At 41.9% G+C, this 16,463-nt stretch overlaps 1 protein-coding gene across 10 annotated transcripts in view; it reads right to left on the reverse strand.

Moving 5' to 3' along the window:
* EYA2 (EYA transcriptional coactivator and phosphatase 2) overlaps positions 1-16,463 on the reverse strand; it is a 171,722-nt gene that overhangs the window by 43,692 nt on the left and 111,567 nt on the right. For all 10 annotated transcript variants that reach the window (XM_075901579.1, XM_075901580.1, XM_075901583.1 and 7 more), the window contains 3 exons: positions 14,742-14,919; positions 10,676-10,803; positions 10,015-10,098 (listed from right to left, as the gene is read on the reverse strand). In XM_075901579.1, the coding sequence (XP_075757694.1) occupies positions 10,015-10,098; positions 10,676-10,803; positions 14,742-14,919 (390 nt within the window). The remainder of the gene's footprint in view (positions 1-10,014; positions 10,099-10,675; positions 10,804-14,741; positions 14,920-16,463) is intronic.

Here is a 16,463-nt window from a genome sequence, read left to right on the forward strand (position 1 = left end):
CACAGGCCTTTACTAGACTAATACTTTCTAAATAATAGAACTAAATAATAGTAGACAAGGCATGCTGCCTTTAACATGGGTTAAATTGATGGAATTAGCTGGTGATGGGGGAGCCTAGGCTTTAACTCGACAATCTTAGCAGACATCATAGTGTATACTGCCTTGTCCACACTAAGAATAGTAATAGAGATGTAGCTGTGTTAATCTGGTCTTGCTGAAACAAAAGACAGGACTATGCAGCACTTTAAAGACTAACAAGATGGTTTATTAGGTGATAAGCTTTCGTGGGCCAGACCCACTTCCTCAGATCAAATTGTGGAAGAAAATTGGCACAACCATATATACCGAAGGGTCAATTTTATATGTGTTCACTTTTTTTGATTGTATCCCTTTCCTTCTCCCATTCCTTCTGCACAAAGCCATAAGGCGGCTGCTAGCCACAAGCTGGCGAGAACCCTGGCAGAAATCGGGGGAGGGGAGCATGTGACCCTGCATTTCCTCTCCTCTTCCCCCTCCCCCTACCATGTTGTCCTAGGAAGATGCTGTGCCAGGCATCAGGAGGTTTGTCCTGGGAGCTCAGCCAAGCATGGAGGGCAGAGAGTGGCAGGCAAGAAGGGTTGGGTCATTTAAGTCACCCTCCTACCATGTGAAAGAGGAGTGTGTGTGTCATTCCTGCTTGTTTGAACCCTAGAGCCCTAAATATAAGCAGGTAAATAAAAAAAATCCAACTATGCAGTTTTTCTTTTCAACAGGGGCTCCATTTACTTGGTGTTCATTTCAATGTTTGTACCATTGATTGCTGTTGAACTCGCTGAGTATAAGTAATTTTACCAGGTGTCCCATATTCAGCAAAGGGAAAGATGGTCATGTGCTGCATCTGGTCCTTTGTGTCCGGCTCCTCTCCTGTAGGTTTCCCCACAGGCCACACTGTGGGGATGGCTTGGGAAGACACCATCTGGTTCCTTGTACCCACAGATTGGATGGGCCTTCTCTATCTCCCAGCTGGACTCCATTTTGCACCCTCCTTCCTAATGCAGCAGTTCCTGCTTTGGTTGCTTCTCCGCCTTCTGGAAGAGCCTCCTGTTTTTATATGTATCTGGAGACACATTACTTGGGGACAGTTGCATGAAGCTGTTCCACTTTATCAGAATCTGGAGAAAATTCATTTATTGAGCAGATAGATGAACTACTGGGCCTGTCAACATTAGCCCCAAATATGTCCATGTTTTAAATGTGCAGATTGTTACACAGCAACAAGAATTTTGTGGCAATTTATAGGATCTCTGAGCAAAGTCCCAAGAGTCTATTTATCAGAAAAAAAATCATTCTTGAAACTGCAGAGGCACATGGTTCTTAAGTGTGATGGGAAATTAAGGCATATGAAAGGATTATGGCCAAAGGTTTTTTTCAGTCTGCAATTTATTTCATCACCCTCTGTTCTTGCTCATCAGGAATGTAAAATAATTCTCATCCAAATCCCCGCACAAAGAAAAGGGCTACATTTTCTCAAACAAGTCCCTGAAGTCCGCATGCAAAACACTGCACCTGAGTGGAGACTGGTAATAATGGACACCAAATATTTACAACAGGTGTATGACATATAGAATTACCTGTTTGTGACTGCATTTTATAGGAGGAAGTTAAGTTTTTTAATACCTGCCCCCAAAATATCAGAACAAAATGTCAGGATTCAGAAGATGCTCTGGAGCAGGTCTCCTTAGCCAGCACTGGTTTAACAATCCAGCATCATTTCTGGAGTGTACTTTATGACAGAAATAACCCTTTAATATTCCTGGGTGCCACATGTTTACTCTGCTTGGAAAATCTCTGGTTTACGTCAATTCCTCTACAAGAGGTTAAATCTATATAAGCTCTTTAGCACATCAGCTGTGCTCACCTTTCAAATGGCTATGTGTCTGTCTTCTCTGATTGTATTCCAGCTTCTTCCCATGAGCAAAAACGATCAATATAAAACTTTGCTCCCAAGATACACATTAGAAAATAACTGAATCACTGCTATTATATAGTCTGCCCTTCCTCCAATAATGAACCAATAATTGTTACGGTGGCATATCTAAAATAACAGACTCTTTCTTTGTTCTCTGCAATGACTGAATGCTTTTCTTATTTAACTTAAAAAGGCATTAAATACAAAGTTTAGCCTCCAGTGGGTAAAAAAATCTCCAACTTCCTCACAAAATCCTTCCCAAATTGTATTCATCTTGACTTAATCCAAGGTCTACTGAGTGAATTAGGCAGTATTTGTTTTGAAAATCTATTTTATAGAGTTTCAGGAACTCTGTTTTCCTTAGGAAGGGCTTATTCTGCCTTTTTTGACCAGGATGCCTGCTAGCAGCCTTCAGCATAGGCCTCTGCAGGTTGTTAATGTCCAGAGGTACCCAGCACATATGACTAACAAAATGTAAATAAACACAGCTGAGCCAGGGAGAAATTGGAAGGTTTTCTCATTAAAGAAATAAAATAAACAGATGTCCTTAAGCACTTTGGCTCATGTTTGTCAAAGGAACAGAAAACTCTTAGATGTTTGAACAGCAGCAGTGATATAGGACCACGGCTCAAGCAAACGAAGAAGAATGGGGGTGGGGGAGAGAAGCCCCATGGCACTTTGAATTAACTAATAGTTCTCAAGGGAGAGCACTTTTGATTTGAACCTTAGCAACTTCTACAAATAGTTTTTAACTGCCAAGTAATAAAATGGCTTTTTATTCCTTCTCAGTTTGTAAAGTAGTAAAGGACAGATCCAGCCATTAGAACTATGAATCACCATCAGATTTGATTAAATCCCTATGATGTTTCAACTGGATACTAGCTTGGGGGGAGGGGGGAAATGTCTATATGATCACATGGCAAGATACAGCAAAAGCTGGCTTAGGCCTAAAAGGGGTGGGATGGGGAGAATCAGAGCTGGGATTTTGAAAGGGTCTTGTGTATAGCTGCTCGGAAGTTCTTTAATGAAACATTTTTTGCGGGAAAATGCCAATTCCCTTTTATCAGGAAAATTTCTTGGGTCCAGAATGGAATTTCTGGATTAAACAAGAGAGACACACCCACCCCAAGATAGCCCAGTGATTAGGGTACTCCCCTAGAATGTGGGAGGACACCCATGTTAAACTCTTGCTCCAGGTCAGACAGAGCAAGAATTTAAACATGAGTCTCCCCCATGCCAGGTGACTGGATTACTGGTTACTCTGGGGGATGTGTGTCTCCCTTGTTTTTCATGGAAAAAAAGTAAAAAGATCTCAGGTTTGTCCTAATAGAAAAACAAATGCTAGAACCTGGAAATTCTCTGTGAAATTCTCTGTTTTCTGATAACTTAGTCATGACAGAGATAGACATCTAATCCCCATGGAAAGTCAGTTTAATTGGGCACCTAATTCCCCTATGTCCTACTGAAAATGCCTTAAAACTGCTGTTGGATTAGACATCTTAAAAAAGTCAGTCAAGCACACAAAAGACTGGAAAACCCAGAAACATACTGTAACAAGGAGTGGTGAAACTCTAGTTCAGGTTCTCCCTCAAACTTTAACCTGTCACTAATGAGGTTACATAGTGAGGAGACTCTGGATAGAGGGGGTTATTCCCTACAGTTTATTTTCTAGTGCTTTCTCCAGGCTAGTTTTAAAGCATGCCAGTGCTGGAGCTTTCATCTCTTTCCTCGGAAATGAATTCTACAAGTCGAATAGTGTTCACTATGAAGAGCACTTTTTTTTCCAGATTATTGTCATTCTCCCTTTGTTCCCTAAAGTTCTGGAGTGTTCCTAAATAAGGCGGTACCAAACACACATAGTGAAACTGCAAACCACTTGGTTTGAGAGTTCTAATTTAAAACCCAATATCTAGCCATGTTTGTCAATCTAAGATCAGTTTTGAGCAAACTTAAGCCAATTAATGTATAGCTTTCGGTGGAAGCTACATAAAACTCAGTGGGCTCGTCTACATTGGCCTCTTTTCTGGAAGGGGCATGGTAATTTTTGAAATCGCAATAGGGAAATGTGCGGGGGATTTAAATATCCCCCGCGGCATTTAAATAAAAATGTCCGCCGCTTTTTTCCGGCTTTTAGAAAAGCCGGAAAAGAGCGTCTACACTGGCCCCGATCCTCCGGAAAAAGCGCCCTTTTCTGGAGGATCTTATTCTTACTTTGAAGTAGGAATAAGATCCTCCGGAAAAGGGCGCCTTTTCCAGAGGATCGGGGCCAGTGTAGACGTTCTTTTGCGGCTTTTCTAAAAGCCGGAAAAAAGCGGCGGACATTTTTATTTAAATGCCGCGGGGGATATTTAAATCCCCTGCGCATTTCCCTATTGCGATTTCAAAAATTACCATGCCCCTTCCGGAAAAGGGGCCAATGTAGACGTAGCCAGTAGGTTTAACTTCACCTCAACTTGAACCTGCTGATTTTGGATGATTTTAACTTTGAAATGGAGGGATCACTGTTTGAATCCAAAACACAGGGCAAGTGGAAGGGCAAATTTCAAAACTAACCAGCCAACCTTACCTGTGGTATCTCATAAGATTTACTTGAAATTCATTCACAGACGCAACACACAAGCTTTTGTCAGAATAAATGCTTTTCTACTGGAAAATATCCATTAGAAAATATCCAACCAGCTTTAGTATTTGGAGTGGCATAAATTACACCTGCTTGAAATTGGGGTAAATTCCACTGTGCTTTCCTTGCCTAACATATGCTTTATACTGGTGGTTGGCTAGCCACTGATGGCTAGAATTGAGATAAATCCGCAATGAAGATAAGGCCTGAGATGATATAGTAAAGAAAGTAGCCAATTTTATATTTTCCCATTGTAAAGAAACGACATGCAGAAAATGAGTGTTAGGTCATAACTTTCCAAGGTTTTTTTATTTAAAAATTAGACACAATGGCTTCGTCTACATTGGCATGATCTTGAGCAAATACTCTTTAATGCAAGAGTTCTTGCGTTAAAGTATTTGCGCAAGAGAGCGTCTACACTGGCATGTGTCTTTGCGCAAGAGATGTGCTTTTGCGCAAGAGCATCCGTGCCAGTGTAGACGCTCTCTTGCGCAAGAAAGCTCTGATGGCCATTTTAACCATCGGGCTTTCTTGCGCAAGAAATTCATGTTGCCTGTCTACACTGGCCTCTTGCGCAAGAATAGTTGCGCAAGAGGGCTTATTCCTGAGCGGGAGCATCATAGTTCTTGCGCAAGAAGCACTGATTTCACACGTTAGAACATCAGTGTTCTTGCGCAAGAACTCCCCGCCAGTGTAGACAGGCAGCATGTTTTTGCGCAAAAGCGGCCACTTTGGCGCAAGATTGTGCCAATGTAGACACAGCCAATGTGCTGTTATGCAGTTGCAGTGTTGTCTGTTAAAAATCAAGCCAATCTGAGATGCTAAGTCTAGAAAGTGATGTGCTCCTTGCCATTCATATTTATAGATCAAAACTTTTTAGACAATATTAACGGGTTGATAAAGATCTATCAAAATTCCATGTTCGGGTAGCATTATCACTTGATTTCTGAAAGTTTCAGTTTCATAATTCAGTGCTAAAATGAAACCCATTCTATTTGTCTCCAAAGCTTGTTTTATGGCAGGCATAATTATAATACTAGATTTAATTAGTTAGTCTTTTTTATATATAATAGAGACCTCAACTAAATTAGGGCACCATGGGGCTAGCATTATACTAACAGAGTAAGAGACATCCCCTTAGACTAAATATACAAAACAGGAAAAAGTGAGAGAGTAAGGAAGCTTTTTTTATCTCCTACATAACATGCCAGCAGCTGGGGGGGGGGGGGGGGGGAGAAACATATTTAGTATCCCTCTTTTTCTCTTTATCATTCATTAAATAAGTAAGTATTGGACCAAACTATCAAATATAACTGTATTCACTGCTGATGTGAAGGAATGCAAAAAAGATCCCTAACAATGGTGATGGGCAAATTAAAAAAATCTGTTGACAATTAAGATTATAGAAAATAGGTTTAGAAATTTCCCAAAATTTGGGCATAGGGAGAGAAGAATAGGCCAATGAATTCTCCCAGCAAGATTATTTGCTATTTCCTTTACTTAGCATTAAATTAACAGCTCCTAAAGAGGCACCTTTCTGCCCTGTGTCTGGTTATTTCAAGCCAGAACTTGGAATGAGAGGCCAAAAGTGGAATTATATCATTCTCCTTTCTAACACCTCTGCATCTAATTCAGCTAGAATTCTAGCAGCATTGCTCTTGTTTTTTTCTCGCTTACTTCCCCTTGTGTTTTCCTCAGAGGCCAGTACTTCGGTGTTCAGTTCTTTACAGACCTAGTAAAAAGTGCAACCGTCCTTTCTACTGCATGGAAGCTCTCTGTAATACATGCCTGAAGGGATTAGACAGGCTGGGGGGGGGGGGGGGGTACGTATTAAGTTATAAGAATGAACTGCTATGTCTATTGAGTATTCTGGTCTCACAGCAAATACACTACACCCATACTGTAAAAGCAGAAGCCTGTGGAACTGGTTTCTAAACTCTACTGAATACAATATTCAGGGTTAATTGGATATAGCTGCTCCACATCCAGGGGCCTCCGGCTGAGGGGCGAGGGGTGGAGACATTTTTTCCAGCTTGCCAGCTCCTCTATCACATTCAGCTAGATCAGAAACTCACTTTACATGCCCTGGGAAGATATTTTGTTATTTTGATAGCTATTCCACATCACAGTGGGAACAGCAATGGCACATGCTCTTAATCACAAAAAGGCAACTCAAATCCAGCCTCTTTTCAGATAGACTCAGCTGGAAATTGTACCCTCAGCACATAAGGTTCTCTCTTGACTTCCTGGATGATATGGTGACCTCTCAATACAGACACAGTTCATAGGTATACAGCAGCTTCCTTTGTACTGCAAGTCTCACCTTTTTTACAGCAGCTCCTCCCCAGCCCCCTCACCAAGGGGGAGGAAATGCTTCTTTTAAAAAAATGTATCCCACCTGTTGACATTTATGAAAAAATACCTGAAAAGGAAGCAAAGGGAGACCTGGAGTTCACAGGCCACTTGCGGTTCCCAATAAGGGGGTTACGTTGCATAGACTGCCCAGGAAACCCATTAAGATTAAATATAAGGAGGCTGCATAGTCTGCTGGCCAGAGCAGAGAGAATGCTGAGGCTGGGAGATAAGTAGAGGCAGAAGTCCAGGCTCAGCTGTTGGACAGATGACTTGCTCACAGTCAATCTTGTGATGCAAGCAGAATTACCAATTATAGGTGCTATTGCCCAGTGCATTCCAAATAACGTCCAGAGGGCAGTGTCTGCTGCAAGGAGCTCATTAGCTTCTGCTTAGGAATGCCCTGGCTTTGAGTGGGATGTTCCTGCCTTACAGTTGTGACTGGACAGAATAACCAGGAGGTCCAGCACTAGTTGTGGTCAGAAAATTTCAACAAAACATAGTCTTGATGAAAACTGGAAAACACTGTGAACTTTTTTTTCTTCTAAAGATGTTTTGGTGGGCGCTAGCCAGTGAGGTGCAGCTGGCAGAAGTGTGCGCTTTTGAAGGTGAGAGACCCTGGGTTCTAACCCCAGCTGCTCCAATAGAAGGAGATTTAATTAGTAAATGTGTATATCCAACTAGAGGCATATGTATCTTTCATACCAATTATGCATAAGAATAATCATTTTAGGTCTGGATATCTGAATTTTTTCATTTTGAGATTAATACTTTCTGTATTATTCAGGTATGAAATTTTGGAGCTCTTTCCAACTCTGACTTGGCTGCTTCTCCCATATTTGAGAATGCAACTTACTTACACACTTCTATTGTGCTTATTATTTAATGGTTCCCATGACAGAAGTTTGGCCTGTGTTTCATTTCCCATTTGACTTAGGGCCTGGTCCATAGTTCATTTATTTCAAGGGGGTCTTTGGATCAAAACCTCAGTTACTAATCATTCTAGTTTGAGGCCATTTTCTTATAGAAAAGTTCTATGGACTCAGTAGCGATGAATCAAGCAGGATCTATAAAAATTCAATGGGATTGTATAAAAGTTATTAAAAAAAATCTTTTAGAATTTAATGACAAAGGAGGGCCTTTGTAAAGATATTTTTAACCATCACATAAAATTCTATAATTCACTATTCTACAAAATGCTTAAGAACTGCCTTATGGAAAGGTTCTCACTATTTTCCACAGTACTTTTTCATACACTACAGCCTTATGTGTTTTCATTTTTCTGTCTTCTGCCCTCTCAATCCCTTATGTGGGCAGGATTTCAAAAGTACAAAGGGTTAGCCTAACTCTGCTTCCATTACAGTGAAAGGTAAGATGGTGACCAAAATCAACATGAGTTTTAACACTAACATCCATGGGAATAGTACAATTGTGATAAGTGCTTCTGAAAATCCTAGCCCAAGTTCATTTTCTCAGTTCTTCTAAGCTTTGTGTATGATCATTCAGAATATGCAGTCTTTGTTCACATAGTCTCAGGTCAGTAACAGTTCTCTGATTCTAGTCTATGTTGGTCCCAGTGCAGTATGTTCCAGGTGATCTCATCTTAGTGGAGGATTTGTACAATGTAATTGAGCTCATCAAATTACCTTGTCCCCGACATACTGCCTGTGCCCAGGGCAAATGGCATGGGAGCTGAATTTGCACCAGCATGGATTTGCCCTGTTAGCAAAATTCTCCATCAGCCATTTACCACCAAAGTCCAATCCTCCATATCATTGCACAAGTTTATTTTTCTCTATGTTGCCTGTTCCTTTTCTATTTTTCCCCCACATCACAAGGGGAGAACTTACACAATGTCTGCTGCAAACTGTCTCATTCATTCCATTCAGAGGGGGAAAGTAACTACTCCAACTGCCCAGTACAACACAGGTCTGAACAAATCCGTGTTCGGAAATGTGTGCTTGCTTTTCAGAAGGTGCTACTAGAAGTGTTAGTGGCACTCCAAATGCTGCAGTGCATTTCTGCACCACAAACACCATTTTATATCCTTTACAAGTGTGCACATCTAACAGCGGACAATAAATCTATCTCACTAATTACACATCCAGGTTGTTATAACCATCATAAATCAAGTACAGCTGGTAAAGCCATAAAATGACGTGAAATCATATTTTTAGTTTCTATAGCGAAACAGTATTATTTTTCAGTTTCTCAATGAAACTGCAATGCCAAAAGCCAAGTGCAGAAATAGTTGTCAAATAAGATATCCACCTGCAATTAGGTAATAATATTGTCTTTTTCCTTCTCCTCATTTAAAAATGCTTGACGTTATGTAGTTCAGTCATTTGAACAGGTATTTATCATAGGAAAATTGCATAGAAATAAATGAGGCATAGGCACTATTATAATTAACTATTTCTTAATTCCTTGGCAGCCAAGTTCAGCATATTTGAAGCTTCCTCTATTAATTACATATAGGGTTTGCTACATAGATGCCATCATCAGCTTAAATGCAAGATTTTCAATGGTATTTATGTACCCTAAAGACATAGATTGGTGCAAGTAGGCCCTCGTCACTTTTGAAAATCCTCCCATGCGACTAAATACTTTAAAAATCTAGCCTTAAGTGGCCATCTGAGATCATTAGTGGGAAGATGCAATGCTGCATTTGGAAGAAACTTGGGTTAGTCAATATAAAAGGTCTCTTTTAAAAAAGAGATAATTTGTCTAAGATTCTTATGAAAACAATAGACCAGCAGAAAATATTACTGAGTGCAGGCTAGAGTTACTATTTTTCTGGCTGCTGGGGAAGTATTTCTCCTAGGAAAAAGGCCTTGAAAGAACAACAGCTCTGTGTCATATCTAGCCCAAGTGAACAATGCACGCTTTTGAAGAGGGGCTACATACAATATAAGGGGAACTAAATTAAATTTTCACATGTTTGAGGGAAATACCACTGGATTTATTTATACAAATCCTGTCTGAACAAAATGGGCAGCATCTGTTTGGAAACCTGCCTTATTAACTGCCCCCACAATTCTCAATGCAATTTTGCTTAACAATAATGTTAAAAAAAATATGAATTAAATTTTACCTTCCCGTATCTGGATGCAAAGGTTCCTGTGAGTAAGGAGTGAAAAATAATTATCGTCTCATCCAAATCCCACACAAAGACACGCTGTGATGAAAGAAATGGGGGAGGGAAAGAGACAAATACATTCACATGTTAAGCATTTTCAAGACTGTATTCAATTTTATTATTATTATTCAATTTTATATTAGTTGGTTATATCTTTTTTAAGGTAACAAAACCACTTTAAGCACCGATACCTTACTAAGGTTGGTAAAAACAAACAAACAAAACCCTCCCAATTCTGCTCTTGGGTTCCATGTCTGCTCTGATAATCCTCTAACTAACCCAATATGCATAGAAATCCCAGTAGGATATTATGTCAGGAGACAAAATAACAGACTCCAAAGCTGCCTTAAAAGCCAGAGTGCAGAATTATACCAAGACGATTATACTGAAACGATCATAGATGATTATACCAAGACACCCCCATTAACTATACTGATTATACTGATACAACAATCATTATTTCTTTTAAAACTACACCAGCCCTGGTAGCTATAGGCATAGTTTTGCCTGTGTTTTGACTCTTACCATTCTCTAGTCTAACAAAGGATTTTTTGTAAATCAACGTAGGTATTTCTCTTAGCTGGATTTATGTCAGAAAAGGAATTAATATTATTACCTCAATCTCATTGTCGACTGTAGGGGAAGGATCGTTGCTTCTTTTTGTTCGCCCTCGTAACTTTCCATCAGTCCCTCGGGGTTGCCTGTCTGTTTCTGTATCTTTTACTGGTGTGGTTGCATATTCCCCTATTGAAAGAAAAAGAGATCCCACTGAAAACCTAAATTTTACATGTATTTCTTTTCATAAATGTTTCTTGAGATACTTTGTTATTCAAAAAGTATCTTTCAGAAAAGACTTGACACCTGCTTTGGTATTTGGTACCTAGGTTACTCCAGAAGCCTTTTTTTTCAAGTTTGTTTCAAAGCTTTGTATTTGGAAGGGTCAAACAACGGAAACATTTCACAAACATTTCAGAAAATATATCAAGAGTTTATTTTTAAACAGATTTCAATTTTTGGAACATTTTCATACTTTTTGAAGTATTTTTTTTTTAATTCTGGGGTTTCTTTTCTGCCCTTTGCTTTTTCCATTGGAAAAAGGGAAGTAAAAAAGCATGAATTTTATTTCAGTAAATTTTCATTACTAAAAAGGCCATTTTTCAACATCAAAAACTGTTTAAAAACCCAACTCTAGAATACTCCCAAATATATGTGTTTTAGCTATTCGTTTCAGCAGAGGACAGAGGTACAGCATTTTAGAAGTACCAGAGAAGACTAAATCAGAGGTGAAGGTCGCTGTGTAAAGTATCAATTGATAGGATTCACTTTCATAAACACTCTGTATATATCACTTACATTAAGTGACAAATCCTTTTCAAACATTTTTCTTTTCACCTTGCTAACTTGTGGCCTCTCAACCCTCCTGGTGTAGACAGACTCTTATTAAGGAGAGTTTGGGTTGTTCCTAACAATCTTCTTTGAAATCACCATTTCTCAAGTAGGCTGAGATAAGATCTAAGGAACAGAAAATCCTCCAACTGCTTTTAGAGCAATCTGTGATGACTTTTTAAAAGCAGTATGCGTTTATTTTTCTTTTTGAACAACCACAGATGTTCAGATTTGTTCCATAAGTTAGTAGACCATACAATGGGTGTATATGGTGATCATCCACAAATTATGTGGTATTTTATATAAATGTTATTGCATGCCAATGAAAACTTTAGTGGGAAAGTGACATCTGAAAGCTGTATTCAGACAGTACATAGGAGGATAATGATCTGTCAGTAATTCCATAGACTGCATGAGCCCTTAGAGTTTGAAAAGTAAGCACTCCGGAAGAGCCGAGATAATTTCAAAACGTATTGATGCCGTATGTGGAATTTATAATTGACATTTAACTCAACCTGTTTTCTCTTGATTTTTTTAAAAGAAAGAATAACTGAAATTCCTTTTCACATACTTACAAAGTAACATATTACATTAGTGGTTAGAAATTAACTAAAAACTAGAAGGAGGCTACAAAATAGGGAACCGTTTAAATTTTGAGCAAGTCTGAATATAGGTTTTTGGGTTCGGCTCATCACTAGTAAAAACTACCTGTCAGCACACTAGCCTATTGTTTAAAAGTCATGAGTTACAATATTTTCCTTTTTTATACCATCTTTTATTTGAAGATGTTAGACCACTCACACCAGGAACACCAATTAAGAAATACTCATGAAAAGAACATAGCTTATTCTTATAGAGCTTACATTTTCTAAATTGTTCTCTAAATTTGTGCCTGCAGTTGTGAGGTCATAGTCTCATAGACTCATAGACTTTAAGGTCAGAAGGGACCATTATGATCATCTAGTCTGACCCCCTGCACAATGCAGGCCACAGAATCTCAACCACCCCTCTTAGAATAATCCTCTCACCTATATCAAAGATATTGAAGCATTCAAATACTTTGAAGGACCCAACATGCAGAGAGTCCTTCAGCTGTGATCTGTGCCCAATGCTACAGGGGAAGGCGAAAAACCTCCAGGGCCTCTGCCAATCTACCCTGGAGGAAAATTCCTTCCCGACCCCAAATATGGCGATCAGCTAAACCCTGAGCATGTGGGCAAGACTCACCAGCCAGACACCCAGAAAGTTCCCTATAGCAACTCCTATCATCCCTCCATTGACCTATTTCCAACTGATAATGAATGGTCAATTAGTTACCAAGATCATGTTATTTCATCCAACCATCCTCTTATCATAGAATCATAGAACTGGAAGAGACCCCAGAAGGTCATCAAGTCCAGCCCCCCGCTCTAGGCAGGACCAATCCCATCTAAATCAACCCGGCCAGGACTTTGTCAAGCCGAGACTTAAATACCTCTAGGGATGGAGACTCCACTACTTCCCTAGGTAACCCATTCCAATGCTTCACTACCCTTCTAGTAAAATAGTTTTTCCTAATATCCAATCTGGACCTCTCCCACCACAACTTGAGACCATTGCTCCTTGTTCTGCCATCTGTCACTACTGAGAACAGCCTCTCTCCATCCTCTTTGGAACCTCCCTTCAGGAAGTTGAAGGCTGCTATCAAATCCCCCCTCACACTTCGCTTCTGCAGACTAAACAGACCCAAGTCCCTCAGCCTCTCCTCGTAGGTCATATGCTCCAGCCCCCTAATCATTTTGGTTGCCCTCCGCTGGACCCTCTCCAATGCTTCCGCATCCTTTTTGTAGTGGGGGGCCCAGAACTGGACACAATACTCCAGATGTGGCCTCACCAAAGCCGAATAAAGGGGAATAATGACATCTCTGGATCTGCTGGCAATGCTCCTCTTAATGCATCCTAATATGCCATTAGCCTTCTTGGCTACAAGGGCACACTGTTGACTCATATCTAGCTTCTCATCCACTGTAACCCCCAGGTCCTTTTCTGCAGAACTACTACTTAACTGGTTGGTCCCCAGCCTGTAACTATGCTTGGGATTCTTCCGTCCCAAGTGCAGGACTCTACACTTGTCTTTGTTGAATCTCATGAGATTTCTAGTGGCCCAATCCTCCAATTTGTCTAAGTCACTCTGGATCCTATCTCTGCCCTTAAGCGTATCTACCTCTCCCCCCAGCTTAGTGTCATCTGCAAACTTGCTGAGGGTGCAATCTATCCCCTCATCCAGGTCATTAATAAAGATATTGAACAAAACCGGTCCTAGAACCGAACCTTGGGGCACTCCACTAGAAACCGACCGCCATCCTGATATCGAACCGTTGATCACTACCCGCTGGGCCCGGCCTTCTAGCCATCTTTCTATCCATCTTACCGTCCATTTATCCAATCCACATTCCCTTAACTTGCTGGCAAGAATATTGTGGGAGACCGTATCAAAAGCCTTGCTAAAGTCAAGGTATATAACATCCACTGACTTTCCCATGTCCACCGAGCCAGTTACCTCATCATAGAAGCTAATCAGATTGGTCAGGCACGACTTGCCCTTTGTGAATCCATGCTGACTATTCCTGATCACTTTCCTCTCATCCAAGTGTCTCAAAATGGATTCCTTTAGGATCCCTTCCATGATTTTTCCGGGAACCGAGGTAAGACTGACCGGCCTATAGTTCCCTGGATCGTCCTTCTTCCCTTTTTTGAAGATGGGCACTACATTTGCCTTTTTCCAATCATCCGGGATTTCTCCCGATCTCCACGACTTTTCAAAGATAATGGCCAAAGGCTCCTCAATGACATTTGCCAACTCCCTCAGTCTAGACAACTGGGATGGTGGGAAAACGGGGCAGTTGCTCTGGAGCCCAGTGATTCAAAAGGGCCTGGGGCTCGCGACTGCTCCTAACACAGCAGTGGCAGTGGATGGAGCTTCAGGCCCTTTAAATAGCCACTGGAGTGCCATGCAAGACACTCCAGGTGACTCTGAAGGCTAGTGGAGGCACAACAAGCTCCGGGTGACACTGTCCCACCCCTTCTGGGGGACAGAGCCAGCACCCCCCGACCTTGCCCAGGAGCCCAGCAATTGTCAGCCCCCCAATCATCATCCTTTGCACCCACAGTATTGCACGCAACAGAATGTAACCATGAACTTTAATTTCTTAGTGTAAATGTATATGCTCACAAATCAGACAGCAATGTTGTGACCACAGATAACTGAGCCTATAAAACGGTGAACTGGTTTTAAATAATATAATGTATCCACCTACCAGACAGTGATTCTGTGCTTTGACTGCTGATGTTGTGAGAAGATTCTTGGAGGGAGTAGGTGGATGTTGGGACAGCTGATGGGCTGATGCTATTCGCTGATACGTACGGAGAGTTGTAGGAAGAGGTGTAATACTGAGAGTACTGGCTTTGAGGAAAGCTTGGATAGGATGAGTATTCCTTTGGGGGAAAAGAGACACGAGTAACCCTTCTGCATCACATGCTTTGTACCAGGGTAAGCTAGTGCATTTAGCAGATACAGTTAAGAGTCGTGGGACCTGGGCGCACAGCAAGTGAGACTGGTGATGTAGTGGGGAGGTCAGGAATATGTCTGCCACAGAACCTTGTGTAAGTCACTTTGGTAGGTATTTCTGCCCCGGACAAGTCTATTTCTGCTTCATTTGCATCAGCAGAATTTGTAAGGAGCCAAGTCGTAACAAGCCCTGCCCTACCTTTTGCTGTGGGATCTGTTCTCACTGGCTGGCCCCTTTCTGAGCACAGGGTGCAGCAATTTTATGCATGGGATTAACGTGGACTACAGGTTGGACCTTGCTGGTCCGGCACCCTTGGGACCTGACTAGTCCCGAACAAGGGGAATTGCCAGACCAGGGAAGGTCCCTCCCCTCAAGCCATCTTGCCACCGGGGTAGAGCTCCAGCCTGCCCCCGCTGCTGCCTCAGCCCCCTTGGGGCTCTCCCTGGCCCTGCTACTGCTGGGGCCGAAGCACCATGGCCAGAGCTGTGCAGCTGGGGCAGAGCTCCGCAGCTGCCTGGCTCCACGGCTGAGGCCAGCGCTCTGTGGCCAGGGTGGAGGGATGGGGCTGGACCACCATGGTCTGGGCCAGAGCTCCCTGGCTGCTGCTGGGGCTGGAGTTCCCCAGCCTCTGGAGCCAGAATGCGGCTGGAGCTCCATGGCTGGGGCCAGAGCCGGGGTTGGGGCCAGAGCTCTCCAGCTGCTGCTGGGATTGGAGCTCCCTGGCTGGGGCCGGAGGTCCATGACCCCAACCGGGCTACAGCTCCCTGGCCGCTGAGGCCAGAACTCCCCGCCATGCTGTCTGTCCTCCCCGTCCCACTGCCAACACACACTGGTCTCCCAGCTGAGTCACCAGTGCCCCTTACAGCACTCCTGCCCCACAGCCAGACCTACCTCTTCCTGGACTCTGTGGTCCAGGAACATCCAGGGTCCAGGCCGGACCACAGCTGTTGCCGGACCAGGGAGCCCTGGTTAAGGGAGGTATAACCTGTATTGTTTCAAAAGGGACTGAGATGCGACAGATAGTTGCACAGAGAGGGGAATCACAAAAATATTTGTGATTTTCTTTTGCCTGTTATCATTGAAGTTTTTGATCAGCTGTAGAACTTGTTACAAAATGGGGAAAAAAAACCCCAGCTCTTATATAGCGCTTTTCCTCAGTAAATCTCTAAGCACTTTACAAATGGTAGGTATCACCATTATTAATCCCAATTTATAGATGGGAAAACTGAGGCACAGAGGTGATGTGATTTGCCCAAGTTTGCCAAACTGGCAAGGGGCAGAGCCAGGAATAGAGCCCATGGCTCCTGAGTGCCCATCTAGTGTTCTGTCCACTAGCTCACATAAGAAAATATTTTAAAGTGTTTTTCAAACAGTTTAGTTAGTGAACGAATCCCCCAAACCTGAAGGAACAGGTGCAGAGCTTCGGAGTCCTCCTGGACCCTTTTCTAGCATTTGAGAATTAGATTTTCT

This window comes from Pelodiscus sinensis, chromosome 18 (genome assembly GCF_049634645.1).
Source record: "Pelodiscus sinensis isolate JC-2024 chromosome 18, ASM4963464v1, whole genome shotgun sequence".
Classification (NCBI taxonomy): domain Eukaryota; kingdom Metazoa; phylum Chordata; order Testudines; family Trionychidae; genus Pelodiscus; species Pelodiscus sinensis.